We start from the raw sequence: 24,170 nt of genomic DNA, 5'->3' as shown, positions 1-24,170 counted from the left end.
GAGCAGCAAGAGCTGCTAGGTAGGGCGGCCGGCCGGGGGGGCGGGGGGCGGTGGTGGTGGTGGTGGGCAGCAGGCGACAAGCGAAAGGGACGTGAATGAACGTGGGACAAAAAAAAAAAGGGAAAGAAGCAATGCGCCTGAATCGTCCGAGCCTGAAGTTGTGCTATGAGATGAGTGCTACCTCACTGTACGTGGTGCATGCAACTGCTGTATCCTTGGGGGGAGCGTTGCAGTCTGCGCTAATCTGCACTCAGCGCAGATGGGGTGCGGGTTGAGTTGGGATGGAGAGTGCAAAGTTGCACTTGCCAGCAGGGACGGGAGCGAATGGTCCCATCGTGGGGACGGAGCGAACAGACTCAGTTGGGTTTAGCACCTACCGCAACGCTAACGGAAAGACCTTCTTAGCACCTAGCACTACCGTACAAAACTCACTATAAGCAGGTACGTATTGGAGGAAAGGGCGAAAGACATTCCTACAATATTTCATTACCTCCAGTACTTGGGTACCCAGCCGGTACGTACCCGGAACTCGCAGGGAGAGGATGGAATACCTAGCACCACACGTATCCGCAGCCACGACGTCTTCCCAGGGCATTCCATGCGAGCCATAGAAGCAGGGGGGAGGTGACAGGGGAAGGCATCACAAGAGGGCGCCCGCGAAACACAGCAGCAACGGCCAGTGGAAGCTGTACTATGTAATGTAGTGTACACGCAACGCTCGCTCCTCAGCATCAGGTGTAGGTTCATGATGGTACACTACTCGACAAACCCGCCATTCAGGCTACTCTCTGTGCTACCTTACCTTACCTTTCCTTGGCTGCTTGGTGTTGGATGGCTTGCTGGCCCTCGCAGATGGCGCTGTCTGGGGTGCAGGCGTACATACATGTGAGGTGCTGGTTATACTATGTAGTGGTATTGGTTGGTTGAGCCATAGCTGTAGTAATGCCATCGCATTGCAGCTCGATGCACTAATTCCAAGCCCCAAATTTCCCCTTTTTTTCTTCTTTTTTTTTCCTTTTTCCTTTCGCCCCTCTTCCCCTTCGCAGTGTCTTCCTCTTCTCCTACGTCGCCCCCTGTCGAAGAACCCCCCTTGTCGCATCCCACCCGTGACGCCCCCTTCGACCTTTCAAGCCCTGTGGCCCTGCGGTCCTGCGACCCTGCGCTCGAACCAGAAACAGCACGTCTCCAGTTCTTCTCTGTCGCTGTCACCTTGTTCGTCAATGCCCATGCGGCGTCGTCCGTCCGTAGCAAATGGTGCCGTGCCAATCCGTTTTTACATGCATCCACATCTACACCACCCTGGAGGGAGCAGTGGCTAGACCATCGACGGGCACGTTTGCGCTGATTGAGTATGTGGCTTGAGGAATTGGACCGGTGACAGTCAGGCGAGCCCGGTCAGTGCACACCACAGAGACTTTGCGAATGCTCGGTCGTACGGCGCTCGGGTTGGCCTTTCACACGAGTCGCTACGCATCGATGATTATAGTTGTGGTCCATGAACGGTTAACTTCAGGTCAGTATACAGCGCGTCTAGTACGAGAGGATCGCCATCCGTGCTTCTCATCAACGGCGCGCTTCGCCTCGGGCTCAACATCATGATGTAAGATGCGGTAGGCATTCATCGCGGAGCACGTCAGGTGGCCTTGCTTTGACATGCATGACGGCGCAGGGCGACATCCACCAGCGCAAGGCAGCTACGTCGACTTGGCAGCAGTCATTCTGGTACGGAACCAGAGTCTTCCTCCCTCACCTTGGTATGATGCCCCTCCCTACCTTACCTTGGGGAACACGAGTGGCGTTTCGGCGATGCAGCAGCAGCAGCAGCAGTAGCAGCCACCGCCGTGTTTCTTTCATGTTTACCCGTGGCAACAATGGCCGCTTAAAATGGTGCTACCGGCGTCAACCCGCAGGTGAAAAGAAAGGAAGCGCTGCGACCCTCTCTTCCACCCCCGGGATTCAGGTGTCGCCGCTCATCACTGCCCGTCTCAGCAAGGAATGCTGCTTCTCAGCAGCGATGTGCACGACGGGGCCGCCTTACTAAGGGACCCGGCAACCACCAGCTAAATTAGCTACCAGCTACTCCGGCCTGCCCCAGACTGCGTTTCTCGTCATTGTTCCTTGGTGGATGGCCAAAAGACCTAACTTTAGCAACAATGCCGCGGCACTAACACAGCACGGGCGAAAACGCAGGCTGGAACACGCTGCGCCAGAAATCTGGACCGACCACCGAGTGAGTGATCAACACCTGGTGCAACAATACACGACTCGACTCGACTTGCCTCGACTCGGCCTCTCTTCGCGTGTCTCTCTCCCACTCTCTCTCTTCGCTCCGTCATTCTGCTTTCCCTTTTCCATCCGTCTTCAGACCTTGGCCCTCTCAAGTCTTTGGACTAAACCGGCACCATTATGCACAAAACATGCGCCATGTCTCTGTGCAGATCCCGGCCATGCAACGGCGGTCGACCGAGCGAAGGGAGACCCAGGCCACTCCCTGTGCAACCGTTTGCGCTACGGATCCGTATTGACTCCAGAATTAATTACGGAGCTGCTACGGAGCTGCTACGGAGCTCTCGTTGTTGAACGAGACATGGCGATGTGTCGTCTTGATCGCCGGTCCCCGTCCATTCGCGAATCACTTGTCGACGGGAGAAGCACTGCTTGGAACGCCCCCTCGCGCTGTTGTTTTGGAGCCCGGGCCTGGGGAACCATCGAGCCTTGGTTGGGCCTTGAGCCGCCCCGTCAATAATGGAACAGTTTGTAAATACATACGACGCCAAACCGAAACCCCGAAGCCACATGCCACGGACAACGGTCCAGAACAACACCAAACGATCTGAATTGTGCATTGCGACAGCCCGCCGAGTCGCACAGGACGAATTGGCGATGGCCTCGCAGGACAACACCTTCCTCCCCGCCCGTCATCTCATGTCCGCTGCCAGCCCGTAAGCGCCGTTGGTTCTTCCCACATGGCAATATCCCGCTGCCCTTCGTCCTCCACCCCGAACGGGCTCGATTTATTTCGCTTCCCGTCCTTCGCAGCTCGATACCCCTGGATTGGGAAGTCATCCCCGCGTTCCGTTGGCCCAGACCATCACCAGACAGGTACGGAATATCATGGCGAACCTTCTTTCGAATTGCCTCCCGTCCATTCTATTCCTTCACTCTAGTCACCCGGCACCAATTGGGGACCACACCGACCCTGCCCCATTGCAACCTTCTTCCTCTGGACTATGGGTACATACAACCTTAATAGTGCGACGTTGCGCATGCAGTAGTGTGGCAATGGCAATACTCGGGGACCCTTCTTTTGTTTCCCCGGGAAGAGTGAGAAAAGACCCAAGACGCGCGCAGCCCCTTCGAGGAAATCTCTTAGCAAACAGATGACCTGCATAGGCTGCATTTCCAAGGCCCGGAAATTTACAATATTTCAGTCTTCATTTGGTTGCGGAAATTACACGGCGGCTCACTCCTACGCCGATCCTGGAGGCCGCGTCAACAGGACTCGAACCGGGCCTACTCCCCGCGCACATCCACGATGGAAACGCTGCACCGTCGGCCATTCACATGGCAACTTTTCGAGAGCTGCAAGGAACCTGCAGACCTGCATGACCTCTTGATGGCTCGTCTCACTCCCTTCATCTCTCCGCCTCGGGCCTCTTGCTCCCCTCCCTCACCATCCATCCAATGTCACTGGCTCCACGTCGAGCAACCGTTCATCGTCCAGTTTCGCATCAACTGGCAACTTGTTTCAGCCCGCTGCCATGATCCCTCTTGCCGAGCCCTTCTACCGTTCACTTATTCGTTGCATCCGGGGCGCCCTCAGATGAACCCATTTCAACGGTTCATGTAGTCGCAGCCAATGGCGGCATAGGGAGCCTCCCCCAGCTTGCTGCTGCTTTGACATGTGTATAAAAAGGAATCTAGGGGTTTCTGACAAAGGAACCCATCTAGAAATGCAGACCTGAAATGCCCAGCCCGTTGACTTCCCCGTCTCTGACACAACCCCCGATTTTTCCTTTTTGTTTTTGGAAATGACGTTACTCTCCCAATGGGCTTCTAGCTTCAGTGAGACATGTGGTTGTTCCGCGCAGACACAGGTGGACGAATGGGACCACCCACGGAGCACCACAATTTATTGAATCTTCGATATCGGTACGAGGGGGCTCGTACTATGTCCGTAGTCGAACACACGGTTACGATGCGAATGGTGTTGAAGTGGCGAACGATGTCCCTGGCCCTGTCCAATTAGCCAGAGCGCACAGCAGACACTGCAGTTCGCAGAAGCCATCCCATCCACTCGTCCAATGCGCATGCGGTCTCGTCGTTGGGCCCAATCCAGCCAAGCCACACCAGAAGACGGGATGCGCCCGGCTACGACTTCCCATCTGTTCACCAAGACACAGCACGATGCGAGCCTCTCTCCCTGGGTAGCATGAAGATCAGCGACACGTTGTCTGGAAACGCCATGCGTTTTCTCTCGACTTGTTGTCCCTTGACTTGCATACAGCATCCGACGAGTACAGCAGTGGCTACTTACTGGAGAGTGATGCAGTCTCTTCGCAACTACCATACACATTAGCAGCAACCCCCGTTCCCAGCCCTATATCATATAGACTTGCTTGATGGCAGTTGCGAGGCATAAACTCAGTCCAAGCCTGATCTGCCCAGTGGCCACAGCGGTTCGGGTACAACGCCCTGGCGGGTCTTTTGCAAAATGCAAAGTTCTACTCATGTTATCTTCCTTCCCCCCTCCCCTCAGTGTTTTTTATATCGGCGGGCTGCCACCTTATCAGTCAAAGGCATCACGAAACCCCGGGCTCCCCCCCCCCCCGGTCGCCCTGTAGAGCATCGTCATTTAGAGTTGCTCGCCAGTCTCAAGTATATCGCCGCCGCCACCACCCGTGTTCTCTTGCGCAGCTCTTCGTCCGCCGCCGTTTTGGACGGATGCGCGTCGTTGCTCGACCCCGGCCCTTCTCTTGACATCGTGGTGTTTGTCGGCCGGGCCGAGCGAGCAGGGCGCTCGCCGCGCTAAACCTGTCGTTTGCCAACGTCGCATGGACCAGCCGCGGCCGCAGCCGCAGCATTTCCCCCCCCCCCTCCCCCTCCACCCAAAAACCAAATCATTGCCAACCTTCTAGAACAAACGTCATCTTCGCCTCCAACAGCGACGGCGCAGGTGCATCGGGACTCTTTCAGCTAGGCGAGCCCCCGAAAGTTTCTTAGTTGTAATTGTGGTATATTTAGACAAGGCCGTGTGTCCTCGTGATCTGCCTCGTATGCACACTCTACTGCTACCGACAAAAATTCGCACTGGCCCCGCCGTTTCCCGCGGGGCCCTCCGTTGTCCTGTCTTATCCGCCCAAGGGGAGGCGCAGCGCGCGCACATACGCGCCATCATATTCAACCAAACACCACCTTTCCGACCTCCCCACACGCCCGTGGACAGGCTTTACTGTTTGACCGAGGCTTAGATGCCAGGTTGTTCGGTGAGGTTGTCGCGATCGTTGGTGGCGGGGTGAGCTACGCCAATAAGTGGTTGGAGGGCCAACAACGGCAAGCTGGTGGGAGGAGTAGGCACTTTCTCGCTAGGCCCCTCTGTTTGCCCCTCCGCAGATACCTTTCTGTCTACTTTTGTCCAAGAATAGCTTCGTATGGGCCGCTTATTAGCCCACAAAGCCGCATCATCTGCAAGGTAAAACTTCGTAACGGGAAGCCCCATCGTGTGAAGTCGGTGACTCGGTGGCCCTGTTCTTGGGTGCAGAGTTTACCAAGCTTGCTCGGAATGCCAGTCTCTTCGTCATCGACTTGGGTGTGCAGTGGTATTTTCACCCAAAAATAACCAGCCTAGACGGTTCCAGGCCACGTTTAGTTCACAAGCCACAAGGTTGAGCTGGCGTATGCGCGGGCCAGAAGATTCAGCACTCATCGTCTCTGGCCACCAAAGCTTGCCCGGAGAGCCAGGATCTGCTGCCTTTCGGCCTCGGGGAGCATGTTGATCGTCTCCATTGGCAACTCCATAACCTGCCGCATGAGCGCGTCGGGGTCCTGGCCCAGGGCTGCGGCCGCCGGTGGGGGTGGCGCGCCGTAGGGGGCCTGCTGGGGGGGCGGCGCATATGGTGTACCGGCAACTGGCGGTGTGTTAGTGGCACCCGGCACAGGCACCGGAGGAAAGCCCGTCGCAGAGGGCTGGGGCGGATAGCCGATCGGGGCTGCCTGGGCCGGGGCTGCAGAGGGCGCGCCGCCGGCTTCGATAACGGAGTGGATCGCCTCCGGCGACACGAGACCCATCAGCAGGAGAGCCTGGAAGACGGCATATGCCAGCTGCGGCGCCTGCTGGAGGAGCTCCGTCGCCCGGGCGGGGTCGGAAGAGGCGAGGGCTTTCATCTGCGTAAGGATGTCCAGGAGTTGCGACGGGGGTAGCGTATTCAGCGTGCGGGAGATGGCGTCGGTTGCGGTCACGTTGGGGGGAGCTCCTTGCCGGCTGGTAGGGGGGGAAGCGTGCTCGACTGCACTGGGGGCGCGGCCGGGTTGTAGCCGTTCGAGGCGTAAGAGGTATTTCCGCCATCTCGGCCCTGCTGTTTCTCAATGTGTCAGCTTTGGCGGTGGACCAGATCCGGGAGCAAAGCTGCGGTTCTAAAACTCACATGTCCGTGGTTGTCGTCGTTGCCGTCGCTGCCTCCTTCGTTAGAGAAGTCGACTCTCAGTTTCCTGCCCATAATCTCGTAATCGTTGAGGTTGCGGACCGCGGATGCTGCAGAATCTGCGTCTGGTTAGCATCTCGTACTTTCTCAAGGAGCCGTCATATTTACCATTGTCGGGATACTCCGCGAAGCCGAAGCCCTTCGGCCGCCCAGTCTCGCGATCGTAGACGAGGCGGAAGTTGAGGACTTTGCCTGCGCTGCTGAAGATGTCGCTAATTTGCTCTTCGGAGAGACCTGTCGAAGCAATTAGAAATCATTTTCTTCTTCCATTTGACACATTCGGTACCTACCATATGGGATATTGCCCACGAAGACGACTCTGGAAGGTGGCTTCGACATTTCGGTGATGTGTCGAAGGATGAATCACTCCAAGAATAAATCGGTTGGTTGGATATTTGAGGAGTTTCAATTGCGGTTGAATGGGAATTGGGCGTTTTCTGTTTCCTGTCGGTCGCTATTAGAAACGCGTGCTGGATGCAGATCTCAAATTCCAGACAGACGCCGCGACGTTGATAATTGCGTTTGGAGTTGACTTCTCGATCAAACGGCTCCTCAGCCTTGGTTGCCAGGCTGGGATTTTACAGTGGAGAATTGCAGCTTGAGCACGGACCATTCCGCTCTGGATTCTTTCTAGCGCCGGACGGCATGTTCCATTGGCCAACGGCCGACGATTACCCATCGATGGGGGCCCACACTGCCCCGTGCGAGACCCCTGATGAGTGCACCTTTAGCGCAATTGGGAGCTGGACCGTGGACGGGATGCGTGGCCAAAAGACAAGTGAGGTGGCCTCTACTTTTGGCTGCGCAACTCCCGAGGCTTTGTGAGATTGCTCTCTTTTCTTTGGTGCTCCCAACCTCGAGGACTTCCCAAGCGTCGACTTTCTCTTCTTATGGTTCAGGCGGGGTTCTTCACTTCCTGACATCACCCTTTGTCCCCTCCCGCCACTCCTTTTTCTTTGCTCTTTTGCTCTTGGCGCATCGCTGCGAAAGTACGATACTTGGACTTGTTCTCCGTTGAATTGTCCCCCCAAAAGGCCCGCGAGGCTGCTTCAACTCGTGACAGAGATCGACAGCCTTCCCACCAACTCTTCTAGTTCTCGACCTTCACCATGCCGGCAAAGTCGAGATTTACGAGGCTTGACGCCTTTACAAAGACAGTCGACGAGGCGCGCATTCGCACGACGTCCGGCGGAATCGTCACCATTGTGTCGCTGATCGTTGTCTTTTGGCTGGCCTGGGGAGAATGGGCTGACTACCGGAGGATAGAGATCCACCCCGAGTTGATTGTGGACAAGGGAAGAGGTATGGAACTTTCTTTGGACGATTCACAATTCTAATAAGACATTGGGAGCTAATGCGCCTTTGGCACAGGCGAGCGCATGGAGATCCATCTCAACATGACCTTCCCCAAGATGCCTTGCGAACTTCTCACCCTTGATGTCATGGACGTCTCTGGCGAGCAGCAGCACGGCGTCATGCACGGCGTCAACAAGGTTCGTCTCCGCTCCCAGAAGGAGGGAGGCGGTGTCATCGACATCAAGGCTCTGGACCTGTAAGCAGCACTTGTTTCCTACTACGCGGTCGACGTATGTACTGATAACCCCTTAAAGTCACTCCCGTGACGATTCCGCTGAGCACCTGGATCCCAACTACTGCGGCCCCTGTTACGGCGCCCAAGCCCCCGCAAACGCGCAGAAGGCGGGCTGCTGCAACACCTGCGAGGAAGTAAGAGAGGCGTATGCGCAAGCGTCGTGGGCGTTTGGCAAGGGCGAGGGCGTCGAGCAGTGCACGCGCGAGCATTACGCCGAGCGGCTGGAGGAGCAGCGCCAGGAGGGATGCCGCATCGAGGGCAACCTGCGTGTCAACAAGGTCGTCGGAAACTTCCACCTTGCCCCTGGCCGCAGCTTCAGCAACGGAAACATGCACGTCCACGACCTCAAGAACTACTGGGACACCCCCGCCGACGCCCAGCACGACTTCACTCACACCGTCCACTCCCTGCGCTTCGGTCCCCAGCTGCCTGACCAGGTCACCAAGAAGATGGGCAAGCGCGCGTACGCCTGGACGAACCACCACGGCAACCCACTCGACAACACCCACCAGGAGACTAATGACCCCAACTACAACTTTATGTACTTTGTCAAGATCGTGCCTACCTCATACCTTGCCCTTAACTGGCAGAAGTCGGGCGCCTACCAGGAGGATGAGAGCTCTGGCCTCGGTCTTCTCGGCCAGGGCAGCGACGGCAGCGTCGAGACTCATCAGTACTCTGTGACGAGTCATAAGCGTAGCCTGGCTGGTGGAGACGATGCTGCTGAGGGTCACCAAGAGCGCCTTCACTCCCGTGGTGGTATCCCGGGTGTCTTCTTCTCCTACGTAAGTCCACCTAGCCCCTGATTCCCCAACCACGTCGCTAATAGGAGTTCCTAGGATATCTCACCCATGAAGGTTATCAACCGCGAAGAGCGCGCTAAGACCTTCACGGGTTTCCTCACTGGTCTTTGCGCCATCATTGGCGGTACTCTTACCGTCGCCGCTGCTGTCGACCGCGGTGTCTTCGAGGGTGGAATGCGTCTTAAGAAGATGCGCTCGAAGGACCTCTAGGTCCACAGGACAGGGGGTCTGTTGATGTGTGTGTAGTCTATATGTGTTTGCATTTCCTATCCGATGTGCATCAAAAGAGGAGTTTGGGTGGCTTGGTAAAAGAGGTTTTGATCTCTACAAATCGATACAGAATATCAAATACGTCTTTGGCGTTTAGGAACCGCAATGTCTCCCTCTACACATTAGCCGTCAATACTATAAATTTGTGGGTCAACTTTGGCATGTGCTAGTCTCGCGGTGGGATTTGGAGATACTCCTGGGTGTCGGAGGTAGTGGCAGACGGAGCATACTGGTCGTACGACTAGTGCATGAAAAGAGGAAACCCTGAAGGTAAAGCCTCTGCAGACGAAGAATGCGTAACAAACATTTACAAATCCGAAATCGAGCTTTCACGACGGATAAAGATGGGCCTCTCCTCGAGTCGGGAGTAAGGGGTGAGGCTGCCAGCAATATTTTGACTTGCACAGCTTCACTTATGACGCGGCCGCACGCGATAGACTGCCTTGATTCTGTTCAGTATAGTTATGGAGCCAACCTACACACATCAACGTGCGAAACTCTTGTAAATCATGTGCCCTTGTTGATACTTACTGTCACTTCGAGGATAGATTCCCAGACTTTCAAGCTGCTCTGGGAACTACAGTCCTCAAATATAACCTGCGAAGATAGAAGCTGAGTCTTTCATACAAGGTACATCTTATGTTAGTTGAGACCACTGATGGATATCTCATGCCAATTAATGCTGTTGTCGAGGAAGTACTTCGTATCGAGTTCGGTCACAAGAACCGAGGTCTTCAACTTGCTATGCAGATACGAGTTACTACAAAGTCGAAAGGGCATCATGGTGTGTGGTCCAAAATAGGTGCAACTCATTCGTTCTCAGCGTAACACAGAGAACCAAAGTAAGTGGTCAGACTGTGACAACTCTGCAAGAAATGAACTTTCCTTGTCAGTGCTGCATCCAACCGGGAGATAAACATGGTTCTAAAGCTTGCTCACCCGCAACTTTTCTCTCTCTCTCTATATGTATACATATATCAGACCAACCCTTGCCATCCGTACTAAGAACCCACAAGTGATATGAGAAACGTGTTCTGTTTCAACTGCTTATCTTCTAACGGTCGTGGCATGTTGGGGCCTGATAATTGTAAGTACTGACTGAAGAAACATCAGTCGAACCTAGCTCTGATGCCACAAACGTTAGTGCTCATTGAAAGTGTCACCTGCCTAGTTGATAGCCTACGAAACGCCTCGTCTAACAACGAGTCCAAGCATAACTCTTTCCTGGCCTGATCAGATTTCTGTCCGTGGTAAGGATGATCAAGCTTCTGCATGATTCGGGTTTTGACACAGATACTCTGGCAACACGGGAAGAAAGACAGGGCTCATTTTAACTTGATCCAAACTTGCCGGCCATATATTTAGGAATGATATGTTTCGTGCAAGTAGAACAGGCTCGCATAATGGCCTGCAAAGGCAAATGCTTGGACCGACCAACGGGGCAAAGTTGAGTACTTGTCCTGAGTCCGGCATGTGGTAGCCGACACGAAGGAACAAACAATGTTCAGCCTTGGTCAGCTAACCACTAGGCTCCAAGTGGCTACAAACCAAGCACGCCAAACTACGTGCAGACCACAACTCAGTTAGAGCTTTATAGATCGTGCGCAAACATGACAGTCAACGACTGATCATAGAGAACTACTTGGTACGTAAGAAAATGCAAGTTATGACTACCAGCTAAATTGTCAACATCTCATTCTGGTATTGGGCGGGTAGGGCCGGCTTATGCCCTTTCCGTCGTGTATCAACCCGCGGAATTTGGGGTGAACCACGTAGACAATAAGATGTGGATAGAGGAAGCCATGAATGGGAGCTATGGACGGAACGCAAAAGAAGGGCAGAGATGAAAGCTGTCACTTGATTCAAGATGCCAATGACGGCACATTCCGCTGCCACAGACATGATTCTCGTCAATATAAAAGACGGACCTGTGATACCGGATATATTAAGCGAGGTACTCTTACACGTGATGAAAGCTACATGCAACTCATCAACTTCATGACTCCATAAGTATTACTAGCATATCGCAGCTAGACCGGGAAATGATTAGGACCCTTATCATACATGTGACTCTACCTATCGATTACGATGGTGGCATTGCGGCTGCTTTTGTGCTCAAAAACTCGTCTAGGGCCATGGATTGCGCTGGCGTATATCCATTGCCGTTGCCCCCAGCCGGGATCGGTGTATCCGTCACCAGGCTAACCGTATTCTGTAAAAAAGTCAGTTACCCTCCACTGCTTCTACCGCCCTTACAAGGGATAGAGGGGGTAGCAAACTTACCATGCCAAGCACCGAAGCTTCCAGTCGCTCAAACATCCTCCAGAGTCTTTCGGGGTTCTTCGTGAAGACGTAACCAGCCAGCCCAACTGGAGTGTCGTTCGCCCGGCTTACAACTTCGTCCTCGGTATCAAATATATATAAGCCTAGGATCGGCGCGAACACCTCTTCCCGACACATCAGCATCCCATCCGTCATGCTGCCCAATATAGTCGGCGCCATAAAATACCCGTCCCCAGGTTCCCGTCTTCCCGTGCCGAGCAGTTTAATAGCTCCTTTATCCATGGCGTCTTTACACAGCGCCTCCGCCTTGTACAGCCCCCGGAGAGTCGTCAACGGCCCGAGGGTTGTCCCCCTTGCCATCCCGTGCCCGACCTTCAGCTTCGCGGCCTCGGCTATCAGTAAGTCGGAAAATGTTTCGTATACTCGCCGCTGCACGTAACACCGGTTCGGCGCCACGCAGACCTGTCCCGCATGCCGCCATTTGAGCGCCGCAAGGTCCTTGGCCGTCTGCTCGAGATTCGCGTCGTCGAATACGATGAATGGGCAATTCCCACCTAGATCCAACGACAGGCGTTTCAGATTTCGGGTGCAAGACGCTGCGACCTGTTTCCCTATTCGGGCGCTTCCCGTGAAGCTGATAGCCTTGACGAGGGGGTGCATGCACAGCGCCTCAGACACAACCGGCGTGTTTCCCAGGCTTGTCGTCACGACGTTGAGCACACCGGCCGGAAAGCCCGCGCGGTCGGCCAGGCAGGCAAGAGCGAGAGCCGAAAGAGGGGTTTCCGAGGACGGCTTAACGATGACTGTGCAGCCGGCGGCCAACGCCGCTGCCGATTTCCGGAGAGTAAGTGCAACGGGGAAGCTCCATGGGACCAGGGCGAGAACAACACCGATCGGTTGCTTGAGGACTGTACCCCGTTTCCTTACAAAAGCACCCGCGCCTGATGTTGGGAGAGCTGGCGCGGCGCCGTCCTCGGATGTGGGAGAAGATGCGGGAGACGTGGTTGGTGATGGGGCCGGCGATGGCAACGAGGGAGCCGGGTCGAGACGCTCGGCTTCGCTGGCGAACCAACGGACCAGACCGGCGCCGTAGTCAATTTCAGCGAGGGCTTCGTTCAACGGCTTTCCGGTTTCGTGAACGAGGATGGTGGCCAGGTCCAGACGGCTCGCAAGAATGAGGTGATGCCAGGAAGTCAGCAGATGAGCGCGCTCCCGGGCCGGAGTAGTTCTCGAAAAGGACTGGAAGGTGGAGAACGAGGACTTGATGACGGAATGAATGTCGTCTCTGTTGCTGTCCGGGCATGTCGCCCACACGCGACCAGTCCCCGGGTCGAGGACGGCAAAACGCTTGTTGCTCTGGGAGGTAGCCCATTCGCCGTGGATGTGACAATCACGGCGGAGCAGGTCGACATCTCTGAGCTTGAAGGGAAGCTGAAGAGAGGGCGACACGGGCGGCAGTCCATGTATGACGAGGCTGTTGGTGTTGCTTCTCGTGGTCGAATTGGAGGATGAGGAGCTGTTTGTGGTGATGGTCGTGCTGCCGTAGGGAGATGTCACGGTGCTGTTCATTGTGGGCGAGAAAGAAACCCTTCGTCGATGGGAATAGTCTCCCTCGCCGGACTGGGCAACTGAATGCCTCCGCATCAGGCAAACCTTTGCAATGCAAGGAGCAGGAAAGGTGGACGTAAGCCTGCGATGGAGTGTCGTTCAAGATAGGAAACACCGAGAAGAGCAATACCTACCGGGCAGCTGGAAAATAGGCAAAGCTGGCGAAGCGCGTCCCGAGGCCATTTAACAGAGAAAACTCTCCCCTCCCCTCATGCTGTTCCGTCTATGGCCGACTACTGCCGTGGTAGGGTTTTGGGGGAAGGGATCCGAGGTCGAGTGGGATCTGTGAAGCCAGGGGCATACATGTTTTAAACTCTGGCTCTCAGTGTCATCTGAAGCTTAAGGTTAGTGGTGTTGCAAAGTCTCTCGTACTCCCTATCCTACTTCTGTCTGCGAGTGAGCGGTCCAAGCTCCGTGCTGCAGCTTTCCCCCTCTTCTAGGTAATCAAGAGTCTCAGAGTAGACTGAGCACGAATCGGGCCGCTCCGGATACCCAGCGATGGATATATCCATCGCAGGTCGTGATTCTTTCGGGACACCTGTTCGTTCGGGGCTCCTCGGGGAAGATGGACAACGGGTTTCATCTGAGCCAGTTGGGCAGGCAGTTGTCATTGAATGCAGTCCTCAACGCCAATGCGGGAGAAGCGTTCGTAGGAGGATGAGAAGCATCGGATGATGGGCAACACTTCTGTGCGTTTATAAATGAGTATTAGCCGAAGTTTACATTCCAGAGTTGCAGAGAGAAGCTCCGTTAACCCAAAATCGTATAATTTTCGGGAAAACCTTCACGAGGTTGTCCCACCATGAGTGACCTTCTAACGTTCCTAAAACAAGCGAACAGATGCCCAATACAACGCCTAGTAATATGAGGTGCTTCCACTTCTGTACTCTGGTCTCGATTCAGGATAGCCACCCGGCGGCCCAGCGTGACCTTTTGCCTCATCGTCTGAGCTTAGGGCATCGCCATAGTCATCACTTCTCTCGGGCGGCGCACGCATCGCCTCCAGGACGCTGCGGTCCAGTGTCGGCGGCTGATACGGCTTGAGAGTGTGCATCTCTCGGCCGGATGGCATCTGTGCCAACAAAGGGCCAATCGGAGGTATAATCTGAACGTTCATCTGGAAAAGAGGGTTAGTGAGATTTTCCGAGCTAATCGCGAGTTCATAGGGGCAACGTACCGTGTCGTTGAGTTTATGCCATTTCCCTTCCAGGAACTCGATCACGCGCGTCTCCTCGCCCTTCCCGCCATCCGCGCCCCATGTCGTCTCCTTCTCGACCTTGCGTTCCTCGCGCTTCTCGCTCCATTCCTTCTTGAAGCGGCCGAATCCGGAGCTTTTGCTTGAGTACTTGGACTCGACACCCAACTCCTGGAGCCCTGCCTGAAGCCAAGCAATCGCCGTGCCGACCTGGCCACCAATCTCAGCATCAATGCCGAAGAAGCGGCAGGCCTTTGCGCGGCACGTCCTCCGGAGATCTTCGAGATAGCGAAGCAATCCCTCATTGACTTTGCTGGAACCCCGCCCTGCGGATTGGCAGAGAGAAGAGGCCTGGCTGGCGTGCTCGGCGGCGGCGAGGCAGAGGCGCGCGAACAGGTGAGCGCGAACCTTGGGGATCTCAGGTGCTTTGTACATCCATTCGCGGTCATTCTTGTTGCGGTCTTGGGCAATGATTGCTGGGTAGGGGTCGTCCTTCAACACTGCGAGGAGAGTTGCCTCAGCGAGGCCCAAGGATGACATAGCTCGGAGGGTCGAGGGCGAGACATCGCTGCAAGGGGGCTCCACTTGAACTCTCTCTGCTCGGGAAGCAATGTAATCGTAGATGGATGCGGCATCTAGGAGGTATTTGGTAGCGGTTTGGATGGCCGCTGTGCGTTGCTGGTTGTCCAAAGTAGCTTGTGTGGTGACATACAACGGATGTAGAGCAGCCCGGGCGATCAATGCGTATGAGTTGGCCAGAGTGGAAAGTGAAAAGGCGATTTCATGGTCAATGGACTGGACTTTCACTCGGGACCGCTCTCTTCCCGGCACTGCGTTGTCTGAGAGCGTAGGCCGCCATTCGATGGAGGGTGGCGTCTTGGTGTTGAGGTTGATGTAGTCACCGGACTGTGCTGCAGGGTTGAGGCCAGCGTCAATGGCGAGGATGTAAGGAATGTAGCCGTTCAGAGCTCCGACGACAGTGGAAACGTGGGACGATTGCGATGTTGGTGGCAATCGCTTGTGCTTCTTGAGGGCATCTCTCACAACTCCGCGATAAGTGCTGGAACTGAGGGGCAATGAGGGGTGGGTATCGCTGCTGAAACTAGATGAGAACGAGAAAGCCGAAGTTGTCGGAAGAACAAAGGGGAAAGGCATAATTGAGTGGGCTGATCACCGGTCAATGAGAAGACAAGTATGACGAGATAGGTCTGGTTGAGATGTACAAGATTCGACAACCGTCCGTCCACTAACATGGGAAGTTGTCAGTGAAACTGCACCACCTTGTGACGTTGGTTGTCCCGGATTAACCAATCGAGGCTAGGCTTTCGACCCCAGACTTGGTCACGTGTTTGGAAACCAGCATTCCCCGGTTGCGGGAGTACTGAGCTGAGCTCCATCTTCCATCTCCTTGGAGGTCAATGATCTTAAGGCCAAACCCAAGACTTTAGGCCTCTGGTACGACAAATTTTTGCAGTTCTGAAACTCTTGATTCAAGACAGACGGAGTGATGTATGATGATTGGGTTCAAGTGGAGGGGAAAGGGAGAGGAAGCCAACCGCTGATGTGCGTGAGTAAAAAGTAGAGAGATTGGAGAATTGGGTTTTGAGGCGAACGTAGGTGATGCAAAAGTTACATGAGAGGACAGAAAATAAATTTACTCCGACATCTTAAGTCACATGTGTTCTTGTTTGTCAGTTCCTTAACGTGTAGGTAAGGAGACAGACAATGCAAACAAGGGAAACGGCTAGCGGCAGGCAGGTACCTGGCGATCCGACCCTGCCTTTGTCGGCCACGGGATGTGGAGACCTTCTCCAAGGTACTTACCTACATGTCAACGCACCAGCTGTTCGTTAACGCGACGTGGACCCTTGAATTTCCAACTGCGACTCTCCCGCTGTCACCAGGAGCGCGACAAAGCCTGCCCATTGTCTCCCCGCGACCCGACAAATACCCATCAGACCTCATGCTGCACGTCGTGAACCGATCAATCACCGACTGAGCTGAGCTGCGAATAATGAGCAGCCCTTCTCCCCACAAGCCCAGGCGCAGGGGCAAGAAGACGAGCAGCGGAAATGGTGGTGGTAGCGCCATTAACAACCCCAGCACAGAGAGCCAACTCTTCAAGAAGGAAGCTCTCGTCAAGGTGCCCGTCTTTCCTCTAGCATCGTTCCTGTGGCCTGCTCGAGGTTCCGTGTCACAATGGGAGGTTCTGCCCTTGATTCTCATGGTGGTCGGTCTGTTCAGATGGGCAGCTGGACTATGGGGATACTCTGGTAAATGCGACCTCCATCTGCTTGATCTGGAGAAATACTGACTTGCACTCTTCGCAGGCTTCCAGAAACCCCCCATGTTCGGAGACTACGAGGCGCAAAGACACTGGATGGAGCTTACGACACAGGTCCCCGTGTCGCAATGGTATTTCCACGACCTCCAGTGGTGGGGGCTCGACTATCCGCCCTTGACGGCCTACCATAGCTGGCTCTGTGGCAAGATTGGGGCCCTCATCGATCCGACCTGGTTCGAGTTGTACACCTCGCGAGGATCCGATGATCCGACCCTCAAGATATTCATGCGCGCTACGGTTATCATCTCCGAATACCTCATCTACATCCCCGCGGCCGTCATCTTCGTTCGACGCTTCTCTAGAAATAGCAACGTCCCGACATGGACTGCTTGGATGGCCCTCGTCGCAATCCTGATGCAGCCTGCCACAATCCTTATCGACCATGTACACTTCCAATACAACACTGTCATGCTCGGCTTCGTACTGGCGAGCATGTCGAGCATGCTGGCTGGCCGCTACCTCTGGTCCGCAGTTTTCTTTGTCGCGGCCCTCGGCTTCAAGCAGATGGCCCTTTACTACGCATTCTCCGTCTTCTCTTTCCTCTTGGGCAGCTGCGTCTTTCCTTTGAGGCCCGGCCGCTTCATCGCTATCGCGCTAGCCACCATTGCAGCCTTTGCCCTCCTGATCCTGCCGCTTGTACTGGGCACCCTTTACGACGCTCGCCGGGGCATCGACGCACGACCCGACTACGAGGGGCCGCCGCCGGTATTGCCCCTGTTCCCGTGGCTGACTGACGTCCTCGACACCAATGCCATCTACTACCCGGTTGTCGAGCAGCTCGTACAGATGGTCCACCGCATATTCCCCTTTGCGCGCGGCCTCTTCGAAGATAAGGTCGCCAACTTCTGGTGCGCCCTGAATGTTGTCATCAAGCTACGCAAATACCCTACCGATCTTCTTCAGCGCGGTGCGCTCGTTGCTACACTTGCGTCCATCATCCCGCCCAACCTCATTCTTTTCTTCCGACCGCGTAAGTCACTCTTGCCTCTGGCATTTGCGACAACGGCATGGGGCTTCTTCCTCTTCAGCTATCAGGTCCACGAGAAGAGCGCCCTCCTTCCTCTCATGCCCATGACGCTACTTCTCGCCGGCAAACAGGGACTGTCGCGCGACGTCAGGGCTTGGGTTGGATTTGCCAACATTCTGGGCTCGTGGACGATGTTTCCCCTCCTCAAGCGGGTTGATCTCGGCGTTCCTTACGTCGTCCTGACATTGCTCTGGGCCTATCTTCTTGGCCTCCCGCCCACATCACTGAGCGCATACTTCCAGGAGGACCAGTATCAGGTGCGCCAATGGGCAACATTCCTCCTTCACGGAGCATTCTACGTCGCCATGGCTGTCTGGCACGTGGCAGAGAGGGTTGTTGTCCCACCCGTAGGTAAGCCTGACCTCTGGGTTGTTGCAAATGTTGGCATCGGAGCAGTGGGTTTCGGTATTTGCTACCTTTGGTGCTTGGTGCAGTTGGTCGCGCAGAGTGACATTCTGCCGAAGACTGGCAGTGCGAAGAACAAGGCAAAGAGCCAATGATAGACACAAGGAATCAGTTAGCAATGATTGTGTACAAAAGTAAGGACGCTCAAGGAAGAGGGTCCATGTATCAATACGGATTAAAATATGAGCATCGAAAGAACAATGGTTTGTTCTAGTAAATTGGGGTGAATAGTACATAAAAACACTTTTTGAAAGCCGAAACAATGCTGTTCCACCACCTGGCGATGCACCTCAATATCTAGTAAGAACTGATGGGAAAACAGGGAATCTCATGATTGTCAACACCATCTAGCCTCCTTTTCCATTTTACAACACCCCAACTATCACACCTCCTAATCCTGACGATATCACGAAACCTGCACAAAGGCTCGCTTCTTGACGGCCCGGCTATCGTCGCCATCATCCCAGTTCTCGTCGACGTAATCCTTGACGCTCTTCTCCTGGATCTGCATGCCGACGACCTTGAGCGCGGCAATGTTGAAACCCATCTCGTCCTTCTGGCGCTTGAGCGCCGCGCGCAGGTTGGCGCGGATGCCGTCAAGCATGCCGCGCATGGTGCGGCTGGCGACGATCTGGCGGTGGTGCGTCTTGAGCATGAAGAAAAGAATGCGGCACGTCAACGGGATATTCACGGAGCGCTGGGCAAAGATGTTGAGGAAGGTGAAGAGCATGGGCACCGTCGAGAAGGGCAGCACGAGGAGCGCGTCGTGCAGCGCCGAGGCCCGGATCTTGCTCAGTACGCTCATGACGTACGCCTCTGCGGTGATGTTGCCGAGGGCGAGGAAGATGGGGTTACGCTGCGGCGCGGGCGCATGCGGGTTCGACTTTTTGGCGTCCTCCCATTCCTTGAGGAGATTGAGGTCGGCGATGCCGATTTCGAGGGCCTCGGCGATGCGCTCGCCGGCCATGAGGGTCTCGACGGTCTGCTTGGAGGCGGCACCGACCTCGCCGTCCTGGTCCTCAGCATCCGGGTCGCGCTCGAGCGACGTGGTGAGGGTCTTTTCGTAGAGCTCCTCGATCTCCTTCTCACGCTCCTCCTCGAGGAAGATCTGCTCATCGGTCTCGTCCCAGACGCGAATGGACTTGTCGTGGCCGGCGGTGACGAGGAAGTTGCCGCTGTGGCCGACGGCCATAGCCCAGACCTCGCCGTGGTGGCCGTCGAGGCGCTGAATCTGCTCGAACTTGTCGCCGTCCCAGTACTTGATGACGCGGTCCTTGGAGCTGCTGAAGAAGTGGTGGCCGTTGCCGTCCGAGTTGTGCGGGACGAAGGCTACCTGCAGAATGGAGTCCTGGTGGCCGAAGAGGGCCTTGTGGCAGTCGCCGAAGTCGAGTCCCCATATCCTAATGTTTTTGTCGGCAGAACTCGTGACGATAAGTTTGCTGTCATACGATATGTCCATGCTCAGTACGGGAAGCTTGTGGCCGTAGAGGTTGAGGTAGAGCTTGAGGCTATCGGTGAAGAAGACCTTGACAGTGTTGTCGAGGAGGGACACGGCGATGTACTTGGCGTCGGGGGAGTACCTCACACATAGGATGTCGTCGGACACCTTGAGTGTCCTCGACTGGACGAGCTTCAGTTTCGGTGTCGTGCGGGTGGTGCCCAGAACCTCCTCCTGGACAATCTTGAAATCCCAAAACTTGGCCGACTTGTCGGCACTGCCGGATACCACGGATCGGCCGTCCGGGTGCACTTGTAATGACCAAATAGCGCCCTCGTGCGCGGAAACGCTGTCGAGGAGGCTCGCGGAAGCGACATCGAAGAGCTCGAGCTCTCCTGTCTTGGTACCCACCACAACCACCTTGTCTCCGGGTAGGAACGCACAGCACAGGGCGTAGCCGCATTCGAACGTCCGAATGCATGCTTGTGTCTTGATGTTCCAGATCTTGAGACTTCCGTTGGCGGCCGTGGCCAGCATCTTGTCGTCGGAGCTGAGCGATACGGCGCGAATGTCTGTCCTGTGTCCTGGGAGCTCCACCGCTAGTGACCGCGTGTAGTCGGGCACATCTTCCTTCTTCGACTTCGATCCTTCTTTTGTGGGTATACTGTAGTATTCGAGCTGGTTGTTTGTCGTGCCGGCCAGCAGGTGAATTTCCTTGTTGCCGCTATTGACAGCCCAGTCGACTGACCGCACTTTGCCGCCCGTTCGGACGATGACATACTGAACGAAAAAGTCACTGGCTTCTGCGGCGGAGATGTCGTCAGCCTGCTCGTCGCCCTCAGGCGCACCATCAACCTCCTCCTTAGCCTCCTTGCCGGCCTTTTCGCGTCTTCTCCTCCTCTTTCTGGCCAAAGACTTCTTCACTTCCGCCTCGGATCTGATGCGCCACACCTCCACGGCCTTTTCTGTGCCGTGGACTGCAAAGTAATCTCGGCGCGGGTGGAAGACCACCTCGATAGCCTTGTCCTTGTTTTGGCGGAACAGCGTCCCCCTATCGTGCAGGAACTTTGTGTTTTGCGGCGCGTCAACCTGTCCCTTAAGTGCGGCGAGTCCCGTCGTGTCTAGAAACCATACCTTGAGCTCTCCGTCGTTTCCGGCCGTAATGCATCCGCTGTAGTCGGGAGAGAGCCCAAGAGCCCAGCACTCGCCGTTCGTTTGCGCAATGTGAGTTTCGATGCAATGTCTTGAGGACAAGTCCCAAAGCTTGATCAGCGAGTCCTTGCCGGTGGTAAGGAGGTAGCCCTCGGCGGATGGATCGCTATCCAGCATTGCCGTGTTCTCCTCATCCTCAACCTGTCCTTCCGGCTCAACGAACTGCAAACCCGTGACCTGGTCCTTGTGTCCTCTCAGCTTGAACTGGCCAACCTCAGCCACGAGATCCCAGAAGATGACATCGGTATCCTTGGAGCCGCTGGCCAGTCGCACACCGGATTTGTCGAATGCCAGTGTCGTAATGGCCGACTTGTGTCCGTTGAAGTTGACAATAACCGTCGCGATCTTGCTGTCCCACAAGCGAATGCTTCCGTCCTCGTATCCGACCGCGAACACATCTTGGTCGACCTTGCTCTGCGCGATCGCGGTGACAGGCACAGTGTTTCTCTCGTCGCGCCACCTGCTCAAAAGCTCGCCCTTCTTGATGTCCCAACACAAAACATCCTCGTTCGCGGCTACGATTGCCTGGCCGGCGCCATTGCCAGCTCTGCCTTGGGGGTCCAGACGAGATTCGATGTGTTGGATGCGACAATGCCGAAGGACTTGCTGTGCTCATACTTTCTGTACGAAAAGCGATGTTAGGAAAACAGGCAACATATGTGTACTTAGATTAACTCACAAGTATGACTTGACCATTTTTGCGGATTTTCTAGTACCAGCAGTCTTTTGTCAAATGCGACTGGTGAGTGCCAATCTTCAAAATCTCGAACCTCCCACCTTCGTTCCAAAAAAGTTTCCCTCTTATCGATAAGAAGCGGCAGAGGAGTGGGGCATGTGCACCCGAAGTATATCCGGCCTCCTGGTCCCGCATGAGCATCACAGCCACCGAGCTCCGACAGCGACACTGACCTCCACGTCAGGCCCCACCACGAGGCATCATCAGCAACCAACGACGCAACAACATCACAGGAGACACACGGGCAATTGGCCATAGACAACATGCTTCTCCTAGACTACCAGAACGTCCTTATCCAGTCGGTGTTGACTGAGAGGTTCTCCGGGTGCGTCAAATGATTTCCCGTTGCCAATGCTCGTGAGCTTGCTAACTTCCAAGGCAGTGCCCCTCCCGCTCACATCGACCAGACCGTCTCCGACTTCGACGGCGTCATTTACCACATCTCGACCCCTGAGACGAAGACCAAGATCCAGCTTTCCATTCAAATAAGATGCTACAAGGACCTGGTGAAGTACGGCGCGGAGCAGGTGCTGCAGAGAGAATATGGCCAATACGTGGTACCGCCGGAGCCCGGCTACGACTTTTCGGTCCTGATCGATCTTGAGAACCTTCCCGAGGACAAGGGTCAGTTCCGTTGCGACCAGCGATGCTGCAAGGGCTGACAAGATGTACAGACGAACGGGAAGCACTGATTATGAAGATGGCATTGCTGAAGCGTAACGCCATGGCTGCTCCTTTCGAGGCCGCGTACGAGGAGCACTACAAGTTGAAGGAGGAGGCATCCAAATACACTTCCGAGGAGGCTCCCCAGGGTGTGCGCGAGGGCGGCGAAGTCATGGCAATTCACTATCGCGAGGAGGAGGCCATTTACGTCAAGGCCAGTCACGACCGTGTTACCGTTATCTTTAGCACCATCTTCCGCGAGGAGACCGACCGCGTTTTTGGCAAGATCTTTATCCAAGAATTTGTTGATGCCCGTCGGCGGGCTATTCAGAACGCCCCCCAAGTGCTCTTCAGGAATGATCCTCCACTGGAGCTGCAGGGAGTTCCGGGAGTTAGAGACACTGGAACGGGCGAGATCGGATACGTTACCTTTGGTAGGTGGCCTATATGCTTTAATTGTGGCGCCATTATTCTAACCTCGTTACGCAGTTCTCTTCCCGCGCCATCTTACTCCCCAGAGAATGCCCGACGTCATCTCTCACATCCAAACCTTCCGAGACTACTTCCACTACCACATCAAGGCATCCAAGGCATACATCCACTCGCGTATGCGCAAGCGCACAGCAGATTTCCTTCAAGGTGAGAAGAAACCGTTTGACTCTCGACCAACGCCTTCGGCTGACACATTGAAGTTCTTCGCCGCGCGCGTCCAGACAGCGAGGAGAAGGAGCGCAAGACGGCAAGTGGCCGGACTTTCAAGGTCCAGGGAGCGTAATTGGACTCGGACTTTTGATGCGTGTCGCGGCATCCACGTCACTCGTGGAAGCCGCTGGTTGAGCAGCAACCGGGAAGCTACAGTCATCGTAGACAGGTGTCTGATCAGTACAAGCGATTCAAGCCGACGCGTTCCCCAGGCTAGTCTTAGTAACTAGTCGAGGGGCATTTTGTTGTTAGAAAAGGATAAAGATTTATGACCACGCTCTGGGAGATGTATTCCTTTGTGAGAACCCAAGGAGTCTTGGCGGTTAGAAAGCCAGGAGCATTGTCAGGCGACCCAATCAGACGAACCATGGGTGCGGACGGGCCCTTTCAGACCAGGTGGATGAGACGGGGCTGAAGAAACTCTCTAGCAAGTGAAGTGCGTCCCGCGGACATACGGGGTGATCATGTTGTTGAACGGTGGTGCATCAACCAAGCGCCAATCGCCACGGCTGGTTACTGTGCCGGATCGACGTCTCCACTCGATTACAGACATCGATGGGAGGGGTTCCTGCGCTCAAAGGCACATCCGTGTTGGCACGATGCGCTGCATAATCAATGGCGTAAGCGAGGATGTACATGTGAGTCCTCATGGGGCATAAGATAAGGTGACAGACTGAGGACAAGCAGAGACGTGCGAGTCAAGTTTAATCAAAGAGGAGGCTCTGCATTCCGTCCAATGTTGAGACATGCCAGAGCTGACATCCGATCCTTTCTGGACGAACAGTAGTACGTATCCGTGGTAGGCTCCCGCCTGTAAAGGGTGGGTTTTTACAAGAGGGTCCATTGCTCCTCCGGTTACTGTTGGTAAAGTCGCATAAGGTGAGATTGGTAGGGATAAATTTGGGTTGTTTCGTTTGCGTGGCGAGTCGTAGGATTACTTGATTTGTTGTGCATGTATTTCTGCACTGCATCTTGTGCTTCGAGTACCTTAAAGGACCCTATAAAGTGGGCGAACGCGTAGGGACAATCCGCCTCCCGCGCGTGTTGCACCTCGGGACTGGGTTCGGAACTCTGCCCTTGTCCTCCGTCTGATGGTGCTCAGCCGATAATTGCTCAAAAGAGCCCCAGTGGTTCTCGATCGCGTTCATGAGATGGCGCTGGTGCCCTGCCACATCCTAGGACGAAGGTGAGC

The 24,170-nt window shown here is 55.1% G+C and overlaps 8 protein-coding genes across 8 annotated transcripts; 4 read left to right on the top strand and 4 right to left on the bottom strand.

The window, feature by feature from the left end:
* Window positions 1–5,922: 5,922 nt before the first annotated feature.
* On the bottom strand, window positions 5,923–7,040 carry ColSpa_08243 (cleavage stimulation factor subunit 2; the record flags this gene model as incomplete). The annotated part of the gene is made up of 4 exons (XM_049274455.1): window positions 5,923–6,384; window positions 6,645–6,760; window positions 6,810–6,935; window positions 6,992–7,040. 4 exons carry the CDS (start codon window positions 7,038–7,040, stop codon window positions 5,923–5,925), a joined length of 753 nt encoding a protein of 250 aa, XP_049130412.1.
* A 770-nt stretch (window positions 7,041–7,810) lies between these two features.
* Window positions 7,811–9,305, top strand: ColSpa_08242 (uncharacterized protein; the record flags this gene model as incomplete). Its single annotated transcript, XM_049274454.1, has 4 exons — window positions 7,811–8,003; window positions 8,073–8,253; window positions 8,312–9,077; window positions 9,132–9,305. 4 exons carry the CDS (start codon window positions 7,811–7,813, stop codon window positions 9,303–9,305), a joined length of 1,314 nt encoding a protein of 437 aa, XP_049130411.1.
* A 2,143-nt stretch (window positions 9,306–11,448) lies between these two features.
* On the bottom strand, window positions 11,449–13,217 carry ColSpa_08241 (putative sucrose utilization protein SUC1; the record flags this gene model as incomplete). The annotated part of the gene is made up of 2 exons (XM_049274453.1): window positions 11,449–11,577; window positions 11,649–13,217. 2 exons carry the CDS (start codon window positions 13,215–13,217, stop codon window positions 11,449–11,451), a joined length of 1,698 nt encoding a protein of 565 aa, XP_049130410.1.
* Window positions 13,218–14,112: 895 nt separating this feature from the next.
* ColSpa_08240 (pH-response regulator protein palC) lies at window positions 14,113–15,606 on the bottom strand (the record flags this gene model as incomplete). Its single annotated transcript, XM_049274452.1, has 2 exons — window positions 14,113–14,373; window positions 14,434–15,606. The coding sequence occupies 2 exons, from the start codon at window positions 15,604–15,606 to the stop codon at window positions 14,113–14,115; spliced, it is 1,434 nt and encodes a 477-aa protein (XP_049130409.1).
* An 859-nt stretch (window positions 15,607–16,465) lies between these two features.
* On the top strand, window positions 16,466–18,322 carry ColSpa_08239 (putative dolichyldiphosphatase; the record flags this gene model as incomplete). The annotated part of the gene is made up of 2 exons (XM_049274451.1): window positions 16,466–16,724; window positions 16,782–18,322. The coding sequence occupies 2 exons, from the start codon at window positions 16,466–16,468 to the stop codon at window positions 18,320–18,322; spliced, it is 1,800 nt and encodes a 599-aa protein (XP_049130408.1).
* A 311-nt stretch (window positions 18,323–18,633) lies between these two features.
* Window positions 18,634–21,573, bottom strand: ColSpa_08238 (putative WD repeat-containing protein; the record flags this gene model as incomplete). Its single annotated transcript, XM_049274450.1, has 2 exons — window positions 18,634–21,424; window positions 21,557–21,573. The coding sequence occupies 2 exons, from the start codon at window positions 21,571–21,573 to the stop codon at window positions 18,634–18,636; spliced, it is 2,808 nt and encodes a 935-aa protein (XP_049130407.1).
* Window positions 21,574–21,876: 303 nt separating this feature from the next.
* On the top strand, window positions 21,877–22,275 carry ColSpa_08237 (actin-related protein 2/3 complex subunit 2; the record flags this gene model as incomplete). The annotated part of the gene is made up of 2 exons (XM_049274449.1): window positions 21,877–21,938; window positions 21,996–22,275. 2 exons carry the CDS (start codon window positions 21,877–21,879, stop codon window positions 22,273–22,275), a joined length of 342 nt encoding a protein of 113 aa, XP_049130406.1.
* Window positions 22,276–22,307: 32 nt separating this feature from the next.
* ColSpa_08236 (actin-related protein 2/3 complex subunit 2) lies at window positions 22,308–23,051 on the top strand (the record flags this gene model as incomplete). The annotated part of the gene is made up of 3 exons (XM_049274448.1): window positions 22,308–22,710; window positions 22,766–22,915; window positions 22,969–23,051. The coding sequence occupies 3 exons, from the start codon at window positions 22,308–22,310 to the stop codon at window positions 23,049–23,051; spliced, it is 636 nt and encodes a 211-aa protein (XP_049130405.1).
* Between the last annotated feature and the right edge of the window lie 1,119 nt (window positions 23,052–24,170).

The sequence above is a fragment of the Colletotrichum spaethianum genome (genome assembly GCF_022836535.1).
Source record: "Colletotrichum spaethianum MAFF 239500 DNA, contig22, whole genome shotgun sequence".
Classification (NCBI taxonomy): Eukaryota; Fungi; Ascomycota; class Sordariomycetes; order Glomerellales; family Glomerellaceae; genus Colletotrichum; species Colletotrichum spaethianum.
The sequence above is the reverse complement of the archived record's forward strand: the minus strand, read 5'-3'. Positions and strand labels throughout refer to the sequence as shown.